At 36.5% G+C, this 23,422-nt stretch overlaps 1 protein-coding gene across 1 annotated transcript; it reads left to right on the top strand.

Moving 5' to 3' along the window:
* The first annotated feature begins 3,011 nt into the window (after positions 1–3,011).
* Positions 3,012–22,066, top strand: ADH7 (alcohol dehydrogenase 7 (class IV), mu or sigma polypeptide). Its single transcript, XM_054485412.2, has 9 exons — positions 3,012–3,150; positions 8,730–8,831; positions 9,732–9,870; positions 10,189–10,276; positions 10,375–10,591; positions 13,301–13,561; positions 14,973–15,108; positions 18,470–18,608; positions 20,860–22,066. Exons 1-9 carry the CDS (start codon positions 3,097–3,099, stop codon positions 20,882–20,884), a joined length of 1,161 nt encoding a protein of 386 aa, XP_054341387.1. The 5' UTR covers positions 3,012–3,096; the 3' UTR covers positions 20,885–22,066.
* The last annotated feature ends 1,356 nt before the right edge of the window (positions 22,067–23,422 follow it).

Raw genomic sequence — 23,422 nt, 5'->3', positions numbered from 1 at the left:
TGTTGGAGAAAGAGAATTTTAGAGACAATGGCAAGAATAAAACCCCACTCTCAAGGTTGGAGTTTACTAAAGTGGAGTGTAAATGAGCAGCATTCATCCTAATACTGGGTGTCTAGTTATATCCCACTCAGTAAGTACAATTGCATAACTATTTATGCTATTAAGAATGATTTAGCAATAAACAGAGATCCTTTCTTCCCTTATTAACCTTAGGGAAATACCTATTTAATTTTCAGTTACTGAGTGTTTGAAAGTTGAATAAGCACTTCCACATTTGTGCTTTACAGCAAGTCCCGAAGTGGGTATTATTTCCTCCCTTTGTGAAGGTTGGAGCATTTAGTTTTCTCACCGTAAGTGCCTACCAGTCCCTACTGGAGCAGATACCTAGCTCTTCTGACTTTAGTGACTCTTTCACTTCTCTGCTGTCATTATGAGACTGGAGTGAGAACACTTCTGGACAGGGTCCATAACAGAAAGCTGTTACCGAAGGGCGAAGGAGCAAGGCTGTGGGAGAGTAGTGCTGATAACATGACCCTGTAAGCCTCCCACACTTACAGACTCCCACACTCACAGGTGATGCAGAGTGTGGACAGGGTGACCGACTAGTCTCCATTTGCCTGGGACTCCCCTGGTTTGGGAACTGAAAATCTTGCATCCTGGGAACTCCCTCAATTCTGTGCACACCAATGGCTGGTCAACCCCTGTGTGGATCGTATTTTGCCTCTTTGGTTTCACCTAAATTTCTGGTAGCACTTCCGGGTTCAAAAGACTAAGTCCTCAAACTCTTAGGAAATTCTGGCGGCTTCCAGGACCTCACAGTCAATTGCTGCAAGACAGATTTACTGAGCCAGGACTCCGGGACATTTTGTCTCAAGTGGTTACACATTTAAATATTTGAGCAACCAATCCATAATAATAATAATCCAAGCAGCCAACTGGAGTCAAGTTAATAATAATGACATCTACTACTGATTATGAATCAGGCAGTATACTTCAGTGCTTTCTGACCCTCACCACCAGTCCTCAGGACACCCATGCAATGTGGTTATCATTAGTCTTATTTTATGGATATGGAAGCTGAAGTCATACATATTCAAGCAAGGCTCCAGGCCCTGAACCAAGTGACTCTAATTCCAAAGCCCATATTCCTGTAGTACACTTTTCAAAGTTCCTCTAATTTCCCCTGTATCTTGACCTGAGTAAATTACAGTTGCATGGGTGCTTTGAGGTAATCATTAAAGGCTTTTGTAAACTTTGGGAGTAGGACCAGGCTCACAGTAACTAGGAGATTGAGTACCCTGAGAGTTCTGGCCACCGAATTTCATGGAAATATGGTGTTTAGAAGAAAGGGTCATCTGTTAAATTCTCTAAACCTAAAATTAAGACTTAGCTGCTATATATCCAAACTGACCAATTTTTTTTATTACCTTCCAAGATTCAGCTTTTGGCACTTTATCATCCAATCAAGTTTCATGGAGACTGGATTAGGACCATAAGACTTATTCAGATATTAAGCCTCACATGATACATTATTTTTTGTAAAAAAATTTTTAGATTAATTTGCTACAAAGTTTTGCCAAGCCCTTAAGAGGGAGTTTATCAATTCAGTGCTTTTGCGTTTATGCTGTCACCACCCATGTTTGAACTCATTTACTTTTGTTCATAAGTAAACAAGTTTTTGTTTGAAAGTTGAGCTTAAGAATACCTGCCCTTGTCCACACCTGTTTAACTTTGTCTTACAGTGCCGGCAAATATACTGGAGTTCTTCAGCATTACTGCTAAAGCAATCATGCTTACTCACAAACCTAATCAACTGGCAATGCTTTTTCCTGGTGGATTTAATTTGGTAATGAGTTATAATAACAAATTCTAATTACAAATTCTGAATTTGACATAATATATGTTAAATTGGATTTACATTTACTATATTATATTGAGAGAGAGATTTGTGGAAAAATGTATACTTATTTTTGAAAAGAAACTTTTGTTTGTATCTGAAAAATAAACTCTTAACAAATTTCATCTCTGGGTTGTTAAGAGTCCAGGTTCTGGATTTCATAGCTTGAACAGCTTTGTCTGAAGACTTAGAAAACCTGCTTCACTGGATCACTTAACAAGAGCAAAATATCCTTTGTGTAAAGTTTTCTTGGAGGTGATGGTGTACCAGTATGCTGACCACCTACTGTCAAAAATAACATCTACACTGGACATTCTGCTATCAAATAGTAGATCCAGAAGCTTCTGGTGCCATTGCAACTTATATTAAGAAATAATGGTCTGTAGTGGTTAAACAGCTACTCAAGAAGACCTAGGTACTTGCCCAAGTAAATGAAAACCCTCTGGCATTCGAGAGCCAGTATGCAAGCTGGATTTCAATTTCTCTTGAGCCCCTGCACTGTGTTACATTGGTGCCATAAACAAACTGTACAACCATATGAGACAACTCTGTGGTTAATGTGACTTGGAGTCAGATGATAATTTCTCTATGTGCAGACACAGAAAGTTTTACTTAACTTTCTATACCTAAAATACTTAGAAACCATAGTCATCCATATTGATAGTTTATATCATCTCAACTTCTCTTGCCCAAACTTGACCTACTGTTGCAATTATTTTACATTTCCTTGGCTCTATTTTCATTTATATTTAATTCCAGAAACCACATCAAGTCTTTGCAGAACGAAGTAGAGTATAAAGAAGTAGAGATGTACACATGCATCTCTAAAATCAGCCATGCCTAGGCAAAGTAGCCTGCACTTAAACACACAATACACTTTTCATGATTGTGTTGAAGTGAAGTAACCTAACCAGTTTTTATATCCTTCAAAATAAGGTGGATAGGAATGCTTTCAGCCCTTTTCAATAGCTTTGATTATCTTGTTTTTGTTAGATCCCTCCTCTTGGTTTGATCATAGTAGTTACTGTATTTCTTTTTATAAGTTGGTCTGCAAAGGGTAGGGCTTGCAGACCATTGGAAAGTTGTGACGGCTGTGAGTCATATTGCTGAAGGCGGAACTCTGGAGCCAGACTATCTATGTGAAGGCACAAGATGCTGTTATTTACAAGAGTGAACTGAGCATCAGTCAGACAAAGTCTATGTTTGCAGAAATACAGATCCAAGACAAAGACAGGATGGGCACTGCTGGAAAAGTAAGTGGAATATTTCTGTCCCCTCCTCATCATGACCTAATGATGTGAGGCTGATACTTAGAACTTTGAATCCATTAAAGTAATTAAACACTTGGAGATATTCCTTGAGGAATTAAATGCTTCGTAAGCAGGCATACAGTGAGGGAAACACTGAGTATGGTGTTTCAGAGAATGTCAGTGGAAGCAGGGGTAAGTTGGAAATAGCATATCCAATGTCAGCAAGACATTGGAGGAAAATAGAGAAAGTGATTTATATTGGCATTATTCATAATTTGATTTCAGGATAGCTGGGCAATTGCTCCAGGAAGCAAAATGTTTCCACAAGGACACTTCAATCGTCTCAGTAGCATGTGCTGCACTCACTGCAGTAGTTCAATGGGAGACCAGGGTCTCATGCCCAGATGTTGGAAGAAACGTTCCTGCCATTAAGAATGGAAAATGTTAATTTTGGGATGCAAAATGGACAAGAAAATGTCATGATTTTTAGGTTTCTATGAATGTAGTTTTTATCAAAATATATATTTAAAAATTCTTTAAAATCAAGATTACATTATTGGTAAAGTATGTTTATTGTTTTAAAAACAACAGAGTTAGCAGAGTTGGTGTTAACTTTAGAAATAGCTTTGCTTTGTTTTTTTTTATTTGAAAGTAGGTCAGTATAGTTCCTTGCTTTAAATGGGTACATAATTGCTTAAAGGACTAAATGTTTTTGTTTGTTTTGTTTTAATTTGAACAATTTTCCATTTAGCTTGCTTAAGGTTTTGGAAAAATAAAGATGACATGAGAAGTCTGGGTAATGTGACAAGTCAGGAGACTCTATGATGTTAGAATTTGAAATAAGTTTTACTAGAATTGAATAGAACTGGAATAAAATCATCCTAATTTGGGTCAGAAATCCAGCAAAACTAGATTACTTGGGAAGTTAATTTTGCACTACGGAAGGTAGCAACTCTACCCATGGAAATTAATGAATCTTAGAACTGAAAGGAATCTTAAAAATTTGCAACTTTAACCACCCAATAGATGCTTCAGGTCTGGTTACACTATTTCTAGAAAGTCGATATTCATCCACTGTAAGAACATTTCTAATGATGGAGAAAGTAGCCTCAAGGCAGCACTTTCCAATTAATAATACAGTGTATAATATATAAAGAGTATAAAAGCTATATGATTTTGATATATGATCATGCAATAGTGTGGTTTGCATAAGGATTATATATTTCCCAAGTTTCTGTAGTGTTCCAGTGTAGCTCATGAAAGGAGTTTTCCCTTTACATTGGGATTGATTTTTTCTCTTTATAATAAATGTTTTCTTTTTCATTAAAAAAGTAAAAGATAACTGTACTAGTTTCCTAGGGCTTCCATAACAAAGTTTCACAGACTGAGTGGCTTAAACAGCAGAAATTTGTTTTCTTGTACATCTGAAGGCTGAAATTCTGAGATTAAGGTGTCACCAGGGTTGGTTTCTTCTGAGGCCTGTGTCCTTGGCTTGTAGATGACCCTCTTCTCCCTGTCTTCACAAGATCTTCCCTTTTCCTAATCTCCCCTTCTAATAAAGACACCAGCCATATTGGATTAGCTTCCACCCTGATTACCACATTTTAAATTAATTACCTCTTGAAAGACCCCATCTCCAAATACAGTCACCTTCTGAGGTACTGAGGGTTAGGACTTCAACATATGAATTTGGAGGGAGACACAATTCATCCCATACCAATGATTATTCTAGAAAATTTGGAAGGTCAGAAAATATGAAGGAAAAAAAATCAATCATAATATCACATCCCCAAACTACCATTTTTTTGTGTGTGTTTCCATCTATTTTTCCATCCATAGTTTATGTAGCTGTACTCATACAATATACAAATATTTTATCCTATTTTTCCAACTTAAACATTTTTCAATTTATTACAATTTATAAACATTTTTAAATGTCTAATTTCTGCATTTACCACAATTTATTTCATCATTCCTCTATTATTGTTTATGTATTTTCCTTTATAAATAGTGCTATGATGACATCTACTATATAGAGAGATTTTTCTAAAATTAGTATTTCATCGAGGTAGCCTTTAAAAATGGAATTACATGGGTAAACATGTCACAACATCCTTAAATATCTTGATGTACCATGCAAATTACTTTCTAAAGGGTTGACATAGGTAAGATGGCCCATTTTACCATTTCTCTGACAATATTGTGTATTCTCATTAAGTTTTCATTAAGTAAAAAGTCATTATCAGAGCATGGTGGCTTGTGCCTGTAGTCCCAGCTAACTGGGGAGGCTGAGATGGGAAGATCACTTGAGCCCAGGAGCTAGAGTACAATCTAGGCAACAGAGTGTGATATTGTCTTAAAAAATTTTTTTAAAATTCACTATAGACTTGATAAGCAGATAATTGTACCTCATTTTTATTTTTTTTAAAGGCGTTTTTATGAGTGAGAACAAACATGTCACAATCTATTCATTAATCTGTTGCAGTTTTTTCCATAGGTCCTCTGCCTGCTATGTATCTCTCAGGGTGTAAGTGTGGTATGTGGAAGTGGGAAAGAGTGTTAGGAGTGAAGTTGTTAACGCTTCCTCTGTAAATTTGAGTAAGCATTGTATTTATCAAATGTGGTAACTTTTATCTATTTTGCTTTAATATTTTCCCTCAATACTCTTTGCTGTCAGTGTGGAAAATTTACTATTTCTCAACACACAAAATGTTAATTCTTAGAAGCTGTTTCCTTTATGACTTTTTTTAACTTTTATTTTAGGTTCAGGAATACATGTGCAGGTTTGCTACACAGGCAAATTGTGTATTGTGGGGTTTGGTGTATAAATTATTTTGTCACCCAGATAATAAGCATGGTACCTAATTGGTGGTTTTTTGATCCTTACCCTCCCTCCACCTTCCACCCTCAAATGGGCCCTGGTGTCCATTGTTCTTTTCTTTGTGTCCATAGGTATTCAATATTTAGCTTCCACTCATAAGTGAGAACATGTAGTATTTAGTTTTCTGTTTCTGCATTCGTTTGCTCAGGATAATGGCCTCCAGCTCCTTCCATGTCCCTGCAAAGAATATGATCTTATTTTTTTATGGCTGCATAGTATTCTGTGGCAAATATGTACCACATTTTCTTTATCTAGTCTAGCATTAATGGGCACTTAGGTTGATTCCATGTCTTTGCTATTGTGAATAGTGCTTCCGTGAACATACACATGCATGTGTCTTTATGGTAGGACGATTTATATTCCTTTAGGTATATACCCAATAATGGGATTGCTAGGTCAAATGTTAATCCTGTTTTAAGTTCTTTGAGAAATGGCCAGACTGCTTTCCACAATGGCTGAACTAATTAACCTTCCCACCAGCAGTGTATACGTATTCCCTTTTCGCTCCAACCTCATCAGTTTATTTTTTGACTTTTTAACAATAGTCATTCTGACTGGTACAAGATAGTACCTCATTGTGGTTTTGATTTGCATTATTCTAATGATTAGTGATGTTGAATATTTTTTCATATGCTTGTTGGCCATATGTATGTTTTGTTTTGAAAAATGTCTGTTCATATCGTTTGCCCACTTTTTTATGGCATTGTTTGTTTTTTGCTTATTATTTTGTTTAACTTCCTTATAGATGCTGGATATTAGACCTTCGTTAGATGCATAGTTCGCAAATATTTTCTCCAATTCTGTAGGTCGTCTGTGTACTCTGTTGATAGTTTCTCTTGCTGTGCAGAAGCCCTTTAGTTAAATTAGGCCCCTTTTGTCAATTTTTGTTTTTGTTGCAATTGCTTTTGGCATCTTTGTCATTAAGTCTTTACCAGGTCCTATGTTCAGAACGGTATTCCCAAGGTTATCTTCCAGGGTTTTTAGAGTTTTGGGTTTTAGATTTAAGTCACATCTTAAGTTAATTTTTATGTATGATATAAGGAAGGGGTCTAGCTTCAATCTTCTGCATATGGCTAGCCAGTTATCTCAGCACCATTTATTAAGTAGAGCATTCTTTCCCCATGGCTTGTCCTTTGTTATTTTTTCTATCACTCTTAAGCATAAAAGTTACTCCATGCTCAGTATGATCGATATTTACATCTTCACTGATTGACAAAATAGTATGACTTTAAAAATAAATCTTGGGCCAGGCACAGTGGCTCACACCTGTAATCCCAGCTCTCTGGGAGGCCGAGGAGGACAGATAACAAGGTCAGGAGATCGAGACTATCCTGGCCAACATGGTGAAACCCTGTCTCTACTAAAATACAAAAACATATTAGCTGGGCGTGGTGGCGCATGCCTGTAGTCTCAGCTACTCAGGAGATGGAGGCAGGGGACTCGCTGAACCCGGGAGGCAGAGGTTGCAGTGAGCCCAGATCGCGCCATTGCACTCCAGCCTAGCAACAGAGCAAGATTGCATCTAAAAAAATAATAATAAAAAAATAAAAATCTTAACAATGAATCCAGCTTGAATTTGTTTGGGAATGTGGTGTGAGATTTCTAACTTCAACATTGGGCCATATTACACTGTAACCCATAACATTTTCGTTAGTAAGGCAGAGGGTAAATATTAAATTGAGCTACTGATGGCTTTCAGCCACCCATCTGTTACCAGTTTATCATTTTTCACATTTAATCTTTTTACAAAAGAGCCACTTAAGAATCCATAAGAGCTCTCTAGGACTGTTGTGTTTGTTGACAAGATGAAGGTAACTTATTTTGCATCTGAACAAATTAATTAAAATATTTTATAGGAGCCCTAGACAGATTTGGAGGTAGGAAGGTGGAACAGTTTCTCTGTGTGTCTCTGTCTCTCTCTCTCTGTCATAATTCAATAATCTTAGCAAAACAATTTAATTGAATAACTACAGCAAAACCAGTTGAACAACTGGACGCCAGTCACTGGTATCTCCACACCTAGTTTCCACTGCTATAAGATGACAAGCTTTAACCTGCCTATCAAGCCCTACCAGGTGCAAGAACTGGGCTAGGTGCAAAAGGGATGCAGAGATGTAGACACTAATTCAATCATCCAGGAACTCACAGTCATAATCTATATGCTTCATGATGTTCATGGTTCCCTTCATCCTTACCATGCTAATAGTCTAATTTCTTCACCATTGCTATATGATTATATGCAGCTATTAAATACTGGTTTAAATTCTTACAGACAAGTCAGCAGCATTTTCTGTTTTATAAATTTGTCTCTTGTGAATAAGCGATACACAGAGGACAATTTTGTTAATCTATTACATTTGAAATTGTAACAAAATAACCTATTTTTGGGTGGGGGTATTATGTGAACAGCAAACAAAAATCAATAAGTTGGGAAAAGTACCTCAGGTCTAGTCCAGCTCTGCATCTCATGTGCTAGGTGACCATGGATCCATCATTTAGTCACTCTGGGCTGCATTTCTCATACCTTAAGCAAAGGCACACACAAGATGATTTATAAGGCTTATAACACTAGTGTTTGATGAAAATCATTCTGGAAAACTTAGAATATTATATATGCTCTTCTGTTCATATTTATACTATTTAGGGAGTCTGTATTTAAAGGCATAATTCGGACCCATTTTAACACTTGCCTATTTCTTAGGTTATTAAATGCAAAGCAGCTGTGCTTTGGGAGCAGAAGCAACCCTTTTCCATTGAGGAAATAGAAGTTGCCCCACCAAAGACTAAAGAAGTTCGCATTAAGGTAAGCGTGAGCCCTGGAGAACTTAAGCCAAAGCATTATCAAACTTATATTGAATATAGCACTGTTGTGAGGCTGGATTCTTAAATAAGGAGATGCTTCCCATGTTTGGAGTATTAATTCCTTTACTGGCTCTTGTATATTGTTAAGGATCTGGTTGTACTGGATGTGAAATTAATGAGTTCATTATCCTTTTAAAAAACAACAGTGCTAACATGCTTTATTATACTTTTGATTTGTTGAATTTTTATTCATATAGTGTCTAATTAAAAATGGTTAATAATCATAGCTAAAGACTTCTTTTAAAATCTTCTGGGAGTCAGATTGTTTTGAGGTTACTTTTCACAAAGAATGAGGAACTCACTTGTGCCTGGAGAAATGACAGCTTCGTGGAACGTTTTCCTCCCTTTCTTTGGACAGAGCTTAACCTTGGCTTTGGACACCAGTTGTTGAGTAGGCATTGCTACCAATCTTTCTTTGACCCTCTTACTGTTACCTGAGCACAACAGTAGCAGTAAGATTTTGCTCTTTGCTTACCTTCTTGCATGGAATTTCCTCTGTTCTTTGTTAAGAGAGCCCAATAAGGGCCTAGCTATAAAAATCTACTTTGGGGCCATCACATGGTAACATCTGCATTCTGGTTCCCTCACAAGAGCACCAATTTACTACAGATAGGCACCAAGATTCAACCTAGGGTATAAGGGAACAATATTATAAGTTCCGTCAGAGAGGGATCTTGTCTGATGGTTGATTTTTGGCTCAGAATCGTCTAAGAGTAAATGTTGTTATATTAGGCAAAGATATTGATTAAACAATTATAATTTCTTCAAGAAGTTAAATATTCTCCCAACAGTGAAATGATCAGTTTGTTGATTGGTGCAATGTTTTTGTCTTTGAACACAGATTTTGGCCACAGGAATCTGTCGCACAGATGACCATGTGATAAAAGGAACAATGGTGTCCAAGTTTCCAGTGATTGTGGGACATGAGGCAACTGGGATTGTAGAGAGCATTGGAGAAGGAGTGACTACAGTGAAACCAGGTATATGCAGGTGTCAAACCACAAGTTTGAAATAATTAGGCTTTGATTAGCCTATCAAAGGAAATAGCACACCCTAGGAATTATTAGAGGGATCCTTAACACAATTCAGGGAATTAAAAGGGTACAAGAATGGATTTTACTGAGTAATGTTTAATTTGGCAAAACCTCAACCTTTAGAAGGCAAACCTTACAGTGTTTATAAATCTTAGAATATCTTTTTAGAAGTTTTACCTATAGTATAGGCTCAGTTCACATTTGTTAATTTCATATTTTAACATTAATGAACAGCATCTTATATCATGATTTTTTTTCCTGTAGGTGACAAAGTCATCCCTCTCTTTCTGCCACAATGTAGAGAATGCAATGCTTGTCGCAACCCAGATGGCAACCTTTGCATTAGGAGCGAGTAGGTTTCAGTCATTTTTACTTTAATGTTACTCAAATTTTTCCTATGCTAATTTTTGAATTGAATTAATTAATACGTGTATTTGATGTATCAAATAGTATTACTGGTCGTGGAGTACTGGCTGATGGCACCACCAGATTTACATGCAAGGGCAAACCAGTCCATCACTTCATGAACACCAGTACATTTACTGAGTACACAGTGGTGGATGAATCTTCTGTTGCTAAGATTGATGATGCAGCTCCTCCTGAGAAAGTCTGTTTAATTGGCTGTGGGTTTTCCACTGGATATGGGGCTGCTGTTAAAACTGGCAAGGTAAGAAACAGGGTAGGCTAGTTTATTTGTTTCTTCTTTCCTTTTCTTAAATGATTTCCTTGGAATCTTGAAGAGTTTTGGGAAAAAAAAAACATTTAAAAAAATATATTGCATATTCAGGCTGCCAAGCAACACAATGCCAAATCAACTAAAAGAAAAATAAAAAATTCAGATTAGAAATTTTATTTCTTTTTTTTACACTTGAGAATATTTATTGACTATATTTGCAAACTGCATCATTTATCCATCTTTAAAATATACTCCTTCCCCATCTGTTAAGTTTGTTAAGATAGAATGATCTCAGTATTTTAGTTACAGCAGAGGCTTTTTGTCAGAGCTTTTACTCCTAGTTTCTTGTCAGCTAAGTAAGATTTATTGTATAACTACAAAATAGAGTAGTAAGTACATTACCAGCTTCTCAGGAAAAAGTACAATTATGTCAAATCACCTGTTATAGATAATATAAAGAGCAATAAAATCATTAATCATTTGGATTACCACCTATAATGCATATCAGAAATAAAATACAGTAGTGTTTGTTGTCTATTATCAGTAATGCTGTTACTGTTCACCAAAACTGATTTCTCAATATACACTTTTCCATCAACTGTGATGTTAGATAGGATCTCTGGAATTTTAAATTAATCACATGAAATTTCACAAGGAAATTGGCGTTCAAGGAATTAAGAATCTTTGACCTAATACAGTATTAAAAGAAAAAACCTTTATCGAGAAATACAATTGAAAATGAAATTTCTAGATTTAATTTTTGTTTCTTCCACATCTCCTTCAGTTTCAAATTTCTAAAATTTATATTTGTATCTGTTTATTTACAAATGACTCAGAGTTATGATTTTTTTATTTCTTCTATTAAAAAATGGGATATATGTGCAGAACGTGCAGGTTTGTTACACATACGTGTGCCATGGTGGTTTGCTGCATTTATTGACTCGTCCTCTAAGTTCCCTCCCCTCACCCCCCACCTCCTAACAGGCCCTGATGTGTGTTGTTCCCCTCTCTGTGTCCATGTGTTCTCATTGTTCAACTCCCACTTACGAGTGAGAACATGTGGTGTTTGCTTTTCTGTTCTTGCGTTAGTTTGCTGAGAATGATGGCTTCCAGCTTCATCCATGTCCCTGCAAACGACAAGATCTCATTTATTTTTATGGCTGCATAGTATTCCATGGTGTATATGTACTACATTTTCTTTATCCAGTATATCATTGATGGCCATTTGGGTTAGTTCCAAGTCTTTGCTATTGTAAATAGTGCTGCAGTAAACATACGTGTGCATGTGTCTTTACAGTGGAATGATTTATATTCCTTTGGGTGTATACCCAGTAATGGGATGGCTGGGTCAAATGATATTTCTGGTTCTAGATCCTTGAGGAATTGCCATACTGTCTTCCACAATGGTTGAACTAATTTATATTCTCACCAACAGTGTAAAAGCATTCTTATTTCTCCATAGCCTCACCAGCATCTATTGTTTCCTGACTTTTTAATAATCGCCATTCTGACTGGCATGAGATGGTATCTCATGGTGGTTTTGATTTGCATTTCTCTAATGATCAGTGATGTTGAGCTTTTTTCATATGTTTATCGGCCACATAAATGTCTTCTTTTGAGAAGTGTCTGTTCATATCCTGTGCCCACTTTTGGATGGGGTTCTTCATTTTTTTTCTTGTATATTTGTTTAAGTTCCTTGTAAATTCTGCATATTAGACCTTTGTCAGATGGGTAGATCGCAAAAATTTCTTCCCATTCTGTAGGTTGCCTGTTCACTCTGATGATAGTTTCTTTTGCTGTGCAGAAGCTCTTTAGTTTAATTAGATCCCATTTGTCAAGTTTGGCTTTTGTTGCAATTGCTTTTGGCATTTTTGTCATGAAGTCTTTGCCCATGTCTATGTTCTGAATGGTATTGCCTAGGTTTTCTTCTAGGGTTTTTATGGTTTTGGGTTTTACATTTAAGTGTTTAATCCATCTTGAGTTAATTTTTGTGTAAGATATAAGGAAGGGGTCCAGTTTGAGTTTTCTGCATATGGCTAGCCAGTTTTCCTAGCATCATTTATTAAACATCATTTATTAAATAGGGAATCCTTTCCCCATTGTTTGTTTTTGTTGGATTTGTTGAAGAGCAAATGATTGTAGATGTGTGGTGTTATTTCTGAGGCCTCTGTTCTGTTCCATTGGTCTGCATATCTGTTTTGGTACCAGTACTATGCTGTTTTTGTTACCGTAGCCTTGTAGTATAGTTTGAAGTCAGGTAGCGTGATGCCTCCAGCTTTGTTCTTTTGGCTTAGGATTGTCTTGGCTATATGGGCTCTTTTTTGGTTCTATATGAAATTTAAAGTAGTTTTTTTCTAATTCTGTGAAGAAAGTAAATGGTAGCTTGATAGGGATAACATTGAATCTATAAATTACTTTGGGCAGTATGGCCATTTTCACGATATTGATTCTTCCTATCCATGAGCATGGAATTTTTCCATTTGTTTGTGTCCTCTCTTATTTCCTTGAGCAGTGGTTTGTAATTCTGCTTGAAGAGGTCCTTCACATCCCTTGTAAGTTGTATTCCTAGATATTTTATTCTCTTTGTAGCAATTGTGAATGGGAGTTCACTCATGATTTGTGTTTTTAACTGGAGGCTCTTTTCAGATTTCACTTTTTGACCCTAACACCTAACATGTTGAAGAACATTCCTCTCCACAGGTCAAACCTGGTTCCACTTGCGTCGTCTTTGGCCTGGGAGGAGTTGGCCTGTCAGTCGTCATGGGCTGTAAGTCAGCTGGTGCATCTAGGATCATTGGGATTGACCTCAACAAAGACAAATTTGAGAAGGCCATGGCTGTAGGTGCCACTGAGTGTATCAGCCCCAACGACTCTACCAAACCCATCAGTGAGGTGCTGTCAGAAATGACAGGCAACAATGTGGGGTACACCTTTGAAGTTATTGGGCATCTTGAAACCATGGTAAGACCCAAAATTTGAGAAGCCACAAAATACCCAAGTTATTAGATATGCACAAGGTAAATTTAATTTTCTATAATTTTATTAATAGTCAATAATGGAAATATCTCTGTGATTGTCAGTTTCACTCAGGCAAAAACCGATAATCACATAGCAATTTTGCCTAAAAAGTCAAACACTTAGCAGATTCACTGGACCAAAGTTAAATACCATATCGTACCACTCTCAGCTGACTAGATGGCAAAGTAGTCAACCCTTCTAGATAATTGTTTTAAGTATGATCTTCCTTGTATATGTAGATCGCTTGGTGAAAGCAATTCTATCTCTTGAATGTTAGCAAAATAAGCATCAGAAGGTGACTGAGGAGTGGTGAAAAGAGATTATTCCAAATGTTGTGGTCTCTTCCCCCAAATCTGTGATCCATCGACCTTCTCACTCTTTACACCTGAGCTTTGTTTGCCCTTATCTGAATTTCCTTAGAATATGAACCTTCAATTTTCTAACCATGCCTCCTGTATGGCAGCCCGCAGCACCAGACCTTCAGTTAGACCCGTAAAACAGATCCAAGGTTCCTGGAACTAGGAAGCTCCAGCCTGGCATAGCGTAAGGAGACTTGGAAAAATGCAATAAAGCCACTTTTGCTCAAGATTGAGTAGCAGATTAACTCACCTTAATGTTTTTGGTAATTTAAGAATAAGTAGTCCTTAATTTATCATTGTTGTCATATTCCTTTCCTAGTGAATCCCTTAGATTTATTTCATATCAACAAATAGCATTCTAGGTCGTAAGTTTGTGAAGCCATACATGACATTGGATATATTATTAGAGCCTATTGATTTCCAGTTGCTACTTGATGAAGGCCGGTCTCTAAAAACAATGCCATCTGTTGCTCCAATCTAGCTAGTATTAAATTATTAATTAATAACTGGATGGGTTAATGACCAGAAAATGTGAGGTTAGTCTCAGAAATGCTCCCAAGAAAAGGGATTCTTTTGTCCAACATTTTAGTATTTTATTTAATTTTAAGACTAAACTTAAAAAGACAACTACGCTAAATGATTTGGTATACTTAATTCAACTTAGTTTAGTTCAAATGGCTTTCAAAGGCTTATCTGAAGTGGTGATATTGATATGAAAATATCACAAGAATTTCCCCTGTATTTTAGTCCATGGTACACTGAAAATGCCACAAACACTGACCACATTGATCGCTGTTTTTTGTCCTAAAGGGCAACTGTGTATAGAAATTTAATTACAGACTAAAGTTGCACTGAAATTTTTTTAAAGCAAGTAAAAAACAGAAGGTGGCTTAATTTAATTTCATGACTTTGCCATAGTACACAGGTCATTTCAGAGCTTATGTTACACTGTAAGAGACACAGGAAGCAAACGATCTCCTCTGTTTTAAACTCAGATTGATGCCCTGGCATCCTGCCACATGAACTATGGGACCAGCGTGGTAGTAGGAGCTCCTCCGTCAGCCAAGATGCTCACCTATGACCCGATGTTGCTCTTCACTGGACGCACGTGGAAGGGATGTGTCTTTGGAGGTGAGGAAAGCAAAGCCTCTGGATGGGGAGTGATGGCTTTCACTCTGTTGCATGGCAAGTGGGAGAAGCCTGTTTCCTCAGGTCTTTCTTCCAAGAATGAGTATGAAGTGATCTAAAATGGAACTGTGACCATAATAGCACAAAAGATAATTCCCCACTCCTCACCTTGATGTAAGAGTAATATTGGTGGACGCATTTTTAATATTAGCATCTGCAATTCAAGTTCCCCAAAGGCCTGAATGAGAGACACCAGTGGTCTTTCTATAGAGATGAATTATGTGACAGGAACTTCTGATGTAATCCATTAATATTAATATACACAAGAATGTGTATTAAAATGAATTTATTCAATTCATTATAGCACCAACAAAAATCCTGGACCCAAAGCCAAAACCAACAACAACAAAAAAAGAGATTGTCACATTTTATGGGAACAGCTCAGATTCACACTGGAAGGACTTAGATTATCACTCAACAATTAATATTGTTTTAGGAAAGATGGAGCCAGGGCCACTCTGCTCAAGGCAGGTGACACAATGATTCCTTTTATTTCCCTCCTCCACAGAGTCTCGTTTTCTAGTGCCTTCATACAGACTTGTACTGGATGCTTTGAAGGTACTCCCAATATTAGAGTCTGCCTTATACAATATAAGAGAATAGTAATTGTTCAAGTACTTGTTAAGAGTATAAAAAGGAGAAAATAATTGTTCTTGACTTAGAGAAGCACATAATGTAGCGAAGGATACAAAAACAAATATAAAAGAAAGAATATAAAAATAAGTGTAGCTACAGATATTATAAAACAAATTATAAGAGCAGTTTTTTAGCATTTATTCTATGTTAAAAGTTTTACATTAATGTGTTAGTTTATTTTATTTCTCAGTAACTCTCTGAGGAAGCTACTTAATGAATAATAAAACTGAGACTTGGAACTATTAAGTTTTTTGCCCCTATAGCTCTCAAGTTGAGAACTGAGATTTAAAGCTGGTCCATGGGAGAACAAAGTTTTTCTCTTTCTGCAACATTACTTGGGGCATAAAAAAGCAAGAGGCTAGTTGGTATAGATGAGGTTTTAGAGAGAAGGCTTCTTAGGGAAAATAAAACTTGAATTGAAGAACAAAACAATAAGAGATATAAGAAGTTGAACCTCCTTGCTTTGACTATTTGTGGGAAGTGGGAAGATTATAGATTATTCAGGAATATTAGAGGTAAAATTCAGTTATTCAGCAAATATTTATTGAGTGTATACTGAGTACAGGTACCATTGTGTACACAGTGTACCATTCCAGGAGCTAGGAACGGAGAAGAGACAAAACATACTAAGTCCCTGATCTCAGGAAGTGTGAGAATCCTCTCATTTTGGTATAGAGAGACTGACAATAAATAAATGAATGCAGAATACACCATATGGTTACAAGTGCAAAGGATAATAATAGAGGATGGGTAACGGGCAGTACCAGAGGACTGGGGTGGAGGTGGAGGCGAATGCTATTTTATAAAGTTCAGGGAAGGCCTCCTTGATAAGGTAACATTGCAGCAGAAACATAAATAAGATATTCAGAAAACTTGGGAAAGAATATTCCGGGAAGGAGATGTAGTAAATACAAAAGGGTGTTGGCAAGAACCATAAGAATGGGGAAAAGGTCAGTATGGCTACAACAGAGTGAGGACAGAAGAACAGTCACTGCTGGGGTCAGAGGACCTTAAATTATATGGGGCCTTTGGACCATTGCAAGGTTTTAAGATTTTATTCTGAGAGAGAAATAAAACCACAGAGGCTTCTGAAGGAGATGTCGCCTGATCTGACCTCCATTTTAACACTCTCCTTCTGGCTGCTCTATGGGGAATACTCTAAATAGGGCAAAGGGCACAAACAGGGAGACCATGGACGAAGTTATTATAATGCTGGAAGGATAGGATGCTGGCTTGGAGTGATGGGGCTGGTGAGAAGTAGTCAGCTCTTGGATACATTTTGAAGATAGAGTCAACAAAATTTGCTGAAATAGTTATTGTATGGCAAAAAGAGTAGAATCCAAGATTTTGGGTCCTAAGCAACAGGAATCATGTCACCATCATCATTTATTGAGAAGGAAGACTATAGAAGGAATACATTGGGGGCTACGGTGGAAGTGGTAGAAACCAGGAGTGGTTTGGGGCAGGTTACACTTGTGCACCTGTGAGATATCTGAATAAAGATGTCTATAAAATGTAGGCAATTGGGTATGAGTCTGTAGTACAGGTAGAGGTTTAAGATGGGTATAGAAACCTAAGTGTTTTAAGAGGAGTATATCGAAAGCCACAAGACCAGAGGAGGTCACCCTAGAAGTAAATGTAGATAAAGAGGAGAAATGGACCAAGGACCAAGCCCTAGGAATCCTTGGAGTTAGAGGTCTGGGAGATGTAGAGGACCCAGCAAAGATTTGTGGAAGAAGTAACTAGTGAGCAAGGAAAGTGACAATGATGACGATGATGTAGTATCTAGAAGCTAAGGGAACAGAGTGTTTGAGAAAAGGGGAGCCACCAACAGTATCAATTCTACCTAACAGTTCATATAAGAGGAGGACTGAGAAATGACCCTTGTCTGGGTCAAAATGGAGCTCAAAGATGACCTTGATGATAGCTGTTACAGGACAGTGCTGGGGGCAAGAGCGTAATCAGAGTGGGCTCAGAGAGGATGAGAGGAAAGGAACAGGATCCAGAAACAATGAACTGGAGACAATTCTGTCTGTAAAGTAAAGAAGTTTCTCTGCAATAGAAGCAAAGATATGGGGTGACTGGAAGGAGATGTGGGTATCAGAAGAGTTTTTTTAACCTTTGTTTCTTTTTAATTTAATTTTTATTTTACTTTAAGTTCTGGGATACATGTGCAGAATGTGCAGGTTCGTTACATTGGAATACAAGTGCCATGGTGGTTTGCTGTGCCCATCAACCCATCATCTAGGTTTTAAGCCCCGCATGCATTAGGTATTTGTCTTAATGCTCTCCCTCCCCTTGCCCCCCACCCACCGACAGGCCCTGGTATGTGTCGTTCCCCTCCCTGTGTCCATGTGTTCTCATTGTTCAACTCCCACTTATGAGTGAGAACATGCGGTGTTTGGTTTTTTGTTCCTGTGTTAGTTTGCTGAGAATAATGGTTTCCAGCTTCATCCATGTCCCTGCAAAGGACATGAACTCATTCTTTTTTATGGCTGCATAACTTTTGTTTCCTATGCTGGGACAAATACAGCTTGTTTGTACACTGCTGGGAATGATCTAACACAGGGAAAGTCATAGTGCAGGAAAGAGAAGGAATAAATATAACATAATAAAAGGTAAGGATTATTTAGTAATGTCTAAAGAGAAAATGTGTGCTTATTTACAGGTTTGAAAAGCAGAGATGATGTCCCAAAACTAGTGACTGAGTTCCTGGCAAAGAAATTTGACCTGGACCAGTTGATAACTCATGTTTTACCATTTAAAAAAATCAGTGAAGGATTTGAGCTGCTCAATTCAGGACAAAGGTAACTGTTTCTTATGATGATCTTGTCAATGTGCCTGTTTTCTTCATATTTTATTTCTAATTATTTAATCTAGCCAGATTGATACAGCTAATTACTTCTCTTTCCCCACGCATTAGTGTATTTTCATACTTCTATAAAAGAAAACTGCCCAAGACTGGGTCATTTATAAAGCAAAGAGATTCAATTGACTCACAGTTCAGCATGGCTGGGGGCTTCAGGAAACTTATAATCATGGTAGAAGGCAAAGAGGAAGCAAGGCACCTTCTTCACAGGCTGCAGGAAGGAGACGTGTCAAGCAAAGCGGGACGAGTCCCTTACAAAACCATCAGATCTTGTGAAAACTCACTCACTAGCATGAGAACAGCATGAGGGAAACTGCCCCCATAATTCAATTACCTCCACCTGGTCTCTCCCTTGACATGTAGGGATTATGGGGATTATAGTTCAAGATGAGATTTGGGTGGGGACACAAAGTCTAACCATATCACCAACTTAGTATGCCATTGTACTATATTAATCAATTTTTTAAAAATCTTTTGGATTTTATTTGTTTACCTAGTTGATTTCATTGTGGCCATTTTTATCATAAAGCTGCTAGTTATTTCAAGTAGGCCACAAAATTTCCTTATTTTACGGTTTTCAAAGTGCTTTCTCAAATGTGCATTTTTCAGATCCCTGTAGGCCAGGTATTATTTTTACCATTTTTAGATGAAGACCAAGGTTGTGAAAGCAAATAAATAACAGGTCAAACCTCCTGGGGTAGTGCCAGGATACAAACTAATTGCAAAACTTGTGCTCTTTTGACCATATAACAAACTTCTCTGACAGAGCTTGGCAAGCTTTGGGTAAACATGGGTGTGGTGATTACTGCTCTTGTTGCTTCTGAGGGTTGGGCAAAGGTAGAGGTCAAGTATGAATGCAAGCAAATTTTATCTACAACATCTACCTCATGGAGGTCTCAAACAGCAATCAAAAACCTGTCTACAAGATGAAATGACTTTCACTCATTGGGTCTATAAATAATTATTGAGCTTACACTATGTGCCAAGGACTTGGATTTCATTAGTAAAAGGAACTGTATATTGAGATCCAAATTTTTACTAATTTTTTTTAACCTGAGAGCTTTTTCAATGTTGTGTCTTGTCTCCACATTTGGTCTAGCCTACAGGATCATCATATTATGAACATACATTTTTTTAAGCAAGTAAACAATGGGATTTTGTAAGAAAAACTGTCAGAACCACTCAATACTACTTTACTCAGATAAGCAAAACTAACAGCTTAGTATGGCCAAATAGAAAATAATTACTAATTGTTTTCCAAAGAAACATAAATTCTGCTTTCAGGAATTTTCTTTCAAATATCATCTTAATGCAGGGACATCCAAACTAACATTTGTAAACCTAAACTCTTCAATTTCCATTTACTTCCTGCACAGCTCCATTTGAATGTCCCACTTGGAAATATTTTTTCTCCAGTAATTTTTATCTCAGTCATTATATTATGCATTCCTCTTTTATAGATGAGAAGCCATAGCATCATGTCTGACTTCTTTTTCACCCTTGCCTACCACATACAAACCAATTCTAAGTCTTGATGATGCAACCCTTGGTTTCTCCTTCAGAATCCCTCATCTTGTTTCCCATGCTCATTGCTTTAATTCATTTCTAACATGGGCATGGTAGTGAGATAATAGGTTTTCCACCTTCTGTATTAAAATACATTCCAGTTAGTCTTTCACTAAGCTGCCAAGCTCAAGTTTTGCCAAAATGTCAATGTCTTAGCATGGTTTTGAAAGCCTTTATTATTGAACTAAAACTTATTTTGTTTCAACAGTTAAGAATTTGGCATTCATTCTATCACCCTCTGCAGCAGGCTTTTGGGATAAAGTGAGGGAAGTAGGTCTCATCTACTTGCAGGATCTCTTGGGCATCCAGAAATCTAAGCATACTGGATTACCTTTCCTGTTCACATGTTCCTAGGCTTGTTCATGCTTTCTCCTCAGCCTGGAAACCACTTCCCTCTTGTTGGCATACTGAAATTATACTGATGCTTTCAGAATTAGCTCAGATACACTTATCAGAGTTGCATAACAAAGAAAACTAATTGTTAAGGACTTTGAGCCCAAAGGATTTCCAATAACAGAATTTACTTGACGTTTCCATGACAGATAGAAAAGACAATTGTTTAAACTATCCTTTCTTGAAAGATATGAAAACAAGTCATTAAAAACTCTCATTTTACATTTCAGCATTCGAACTGTCCTGATGTTTTGAGATCCAAAGTGGCAGGAGGTCTGCGTTGTCATGGTGAACTGGAGTTTCTCTTTTGACAGTTCCCTTATCTGAAATCAAGTGTCTGTCTCACAAATACAAGCATAAGTAGAAGATTTGTTGAAGACATAGAACCCTTATAAAAGATTATTAACCTTTATAAACATTTAAAGCCTTGTGAGCACCTGGGAATTAGTAAAATAACAATGTTAATATTTTTGATTTACATTTTGTAAGGCTATAATTGTATCTTTTAAAAAAAATACACTTGGATTTCTATGTTGAAATGGAGATTTTTTAAGAGTTTTAACCAGCTGCTGCAGATATATTTCTCAAAACAGATATAGCATATAAAGATATAGTAAATGCATCTCCTAGAGTAATATTCACTTAAAACATTGAAACTATTATTTTTTAAATTTGAATATAAATGTATTTTTTTTTTTTTTTGAGACAGAGTCTCACTTTGTTGCCCAGGCTGGAATGCAGTGATGCAATCTCGGCTCACTGCAAGCTCCGCCTCCCGGATTTACGCCATCCTCGCCTCAGCCTCCGGAGTAGCTGGGACTACAGGCACCCGCCACCACACCCGGCTAATTTTTTGTATTTTTAGTAGAGACAGGGTTTCATCATGTTGGCCAGGCTGGTCTCGAACTCCTGACCTCAAGTGATCCACTTGCCTCAGCCTCCCAAAGTGCTGGGATTACAGGTGTGAGCCACTGCGTCAGGCCATATAAATGTATTTTTTAAACACTTGTTATGAGTTGACGTGGATTACATTTTGAAATCAGTTCATTCCATGATACATATTACTGGATTAGATTAAGAAAGACAGAAAAGATTAAGGGACGGCACATTTTTCAACGATTAAGAATCATCATTACATAACTTGGTGAAACTGAAAAAGTATATCATATGGGTACACAAGCCTATTTGCCAGCATATATTAATATTTTAGAAAATATTCCTTTTTGTAATACTGAATATAAACATAGAGCTAGAATCACATTATCATATTTATCATAATGTTCAATTTGATACAGTAGAATTGCAAGTCCCTAAGTCCCTATTCACTGTGCTTAGTAGTGACTCCATTTAATAAAAAGTGTTTCTAGTTTTTAACAACTACACTGATGTATCTATATATATCTATAACGTTAAAAATTCTTAAGAAAATTAAAAATTATATAAAATGTTTTGTGGTGATATATTTTTAAACAGGCATTTTTATGTTGTTATTGAGCTTTTATTTGTTATAAACAAAGTGTTGAAGCACCTGAAAATATAAAAATACTTTATCAGACACATAAGAAGTTGGGTGGTCATAGCAGAAATTGAGGCTCCCAATGTTAGGGCATAATGTAGATTGGACACTTCTACCATGGAAAATTGCAAAATGTCCAGGTATTTATGAAGCACTTTTACATGACGAATATTTGCCAATGAAAAGTGGCATGAACTCAAGGAGTAAAATTTCCTTTTTCTTTTACCAGTTTGTCAATCTAGGCTTAATCTAGGTTTAAAAAAAATAGCTGAAAAGTGTAAATAATTATTTTGAAGTATCTTCATCATCAGCTGAGTTTAGCTATGGCAATTCTCAAAACACTATGAATATTTACAGCTTATAAGAATTATATTTTTATGTATACATATATATCTATATTTATGTCAATAAATAGATACACAGATGATAGATGATAGACAGATAGAAAGATAGATAGATAGATAGATAGATAGATAGATAGATACATAGATAGATGATAGATATAGATAAGTATAGAAAATCTCTACCCAAGAATCATTTGGAGACATTTCCTCTGTTCATTAGCAATATCTATAGCTAGGATCTCAGAATCCATTAAGGAAGGAAAACTGCCCCCCAAAAAAGCATTTTTAACAAGAAAAATATGTAGAATGGATTAATTCCTTTATGTCTCTTGCCTCAAATTTTGAAAAACGTGTAAATAAGGATACTGAAAGTAATATGCAAATATAGGTACATCAAAAGAAATAAATCCAAGAAGGAATAAACACATTTATATTCTCAGATCACAGCTTTTTAAATGAAATCCACTTTATGCTTAGATAAAATTATATTTTGACAAACATGCTGCATATATGACAATTTTATTTATTTAATATTTATTATGATACTTTGTGGAATCATTCCTCATGTCTGAGCTTGTCATGGCCAAATAATGAACAGAAAGACCTTCTACTATTTTTCTCAGGGTAACCTGCACATGAATAGCATTTTGAGTCATCAGAAAACACTGGTTCTAAGAAAAGATGAGGAAATCTGATTATTTTTGCATATTTCTTATTTCTGGTCAATGAAACCACAAAGCATTGTCAAACTGAGTTATTGAATATAAATCAAAATATAAGTAAGCAATAAATAGCTAGAGGAATGCTAAAAGAAATATCCAACTTCTTTAAAGAATAGTCTAGACTTCTAATCATTTAACTGATACGGGGAGAATATTCATTATTGGGCAATTTTTTTTTTAAATTTCAACCAGTATTAAGCACTGAGCCAGG

Source organism: Pongo pygmaeus, chromosome 3, assembly GCF_028885625.2.
Source record: "Pongo pygmaeus isolate AG05252 chromosome 3, NHGRI_mPonPyg2-v2.0_pri, whole genome shotgun sequence".
Taxonomy (NCBI): Eukaryota; Metazoa; Chordata; class Mammalia; order Primates; family Hominidae; genus Pongo; species Pongo pygmaeus.
This window is presented reverse-complemented; position numbering and strand designations above follow the sequence as displayed.

Excerpts from the sequence above, each read along its gene's own strand:
- ADH7 (XM_054485412.2), top strand. The coding sequence starts at position 3,097 with ATGTTTGCAGAAATACAGATCCAAGACAAAGACAGGATGGGCACTGCT. Across the intron at positions 8,832-9,731 it reads CTAAAGAAGTTCGCATTAAG|ATTTTGGCCACAGGAATCTG; the intron begins GTAAGCGTGAGC and ends CTTTGAACACAG. Across the intron at positions 18,609-20,859 it reads CTGCTCAATTCAGGACAAAG|CATTCGAACTGTCCTGATGT; the intron begins GTAACTGTTTCT and ends TTTACATTTCAG.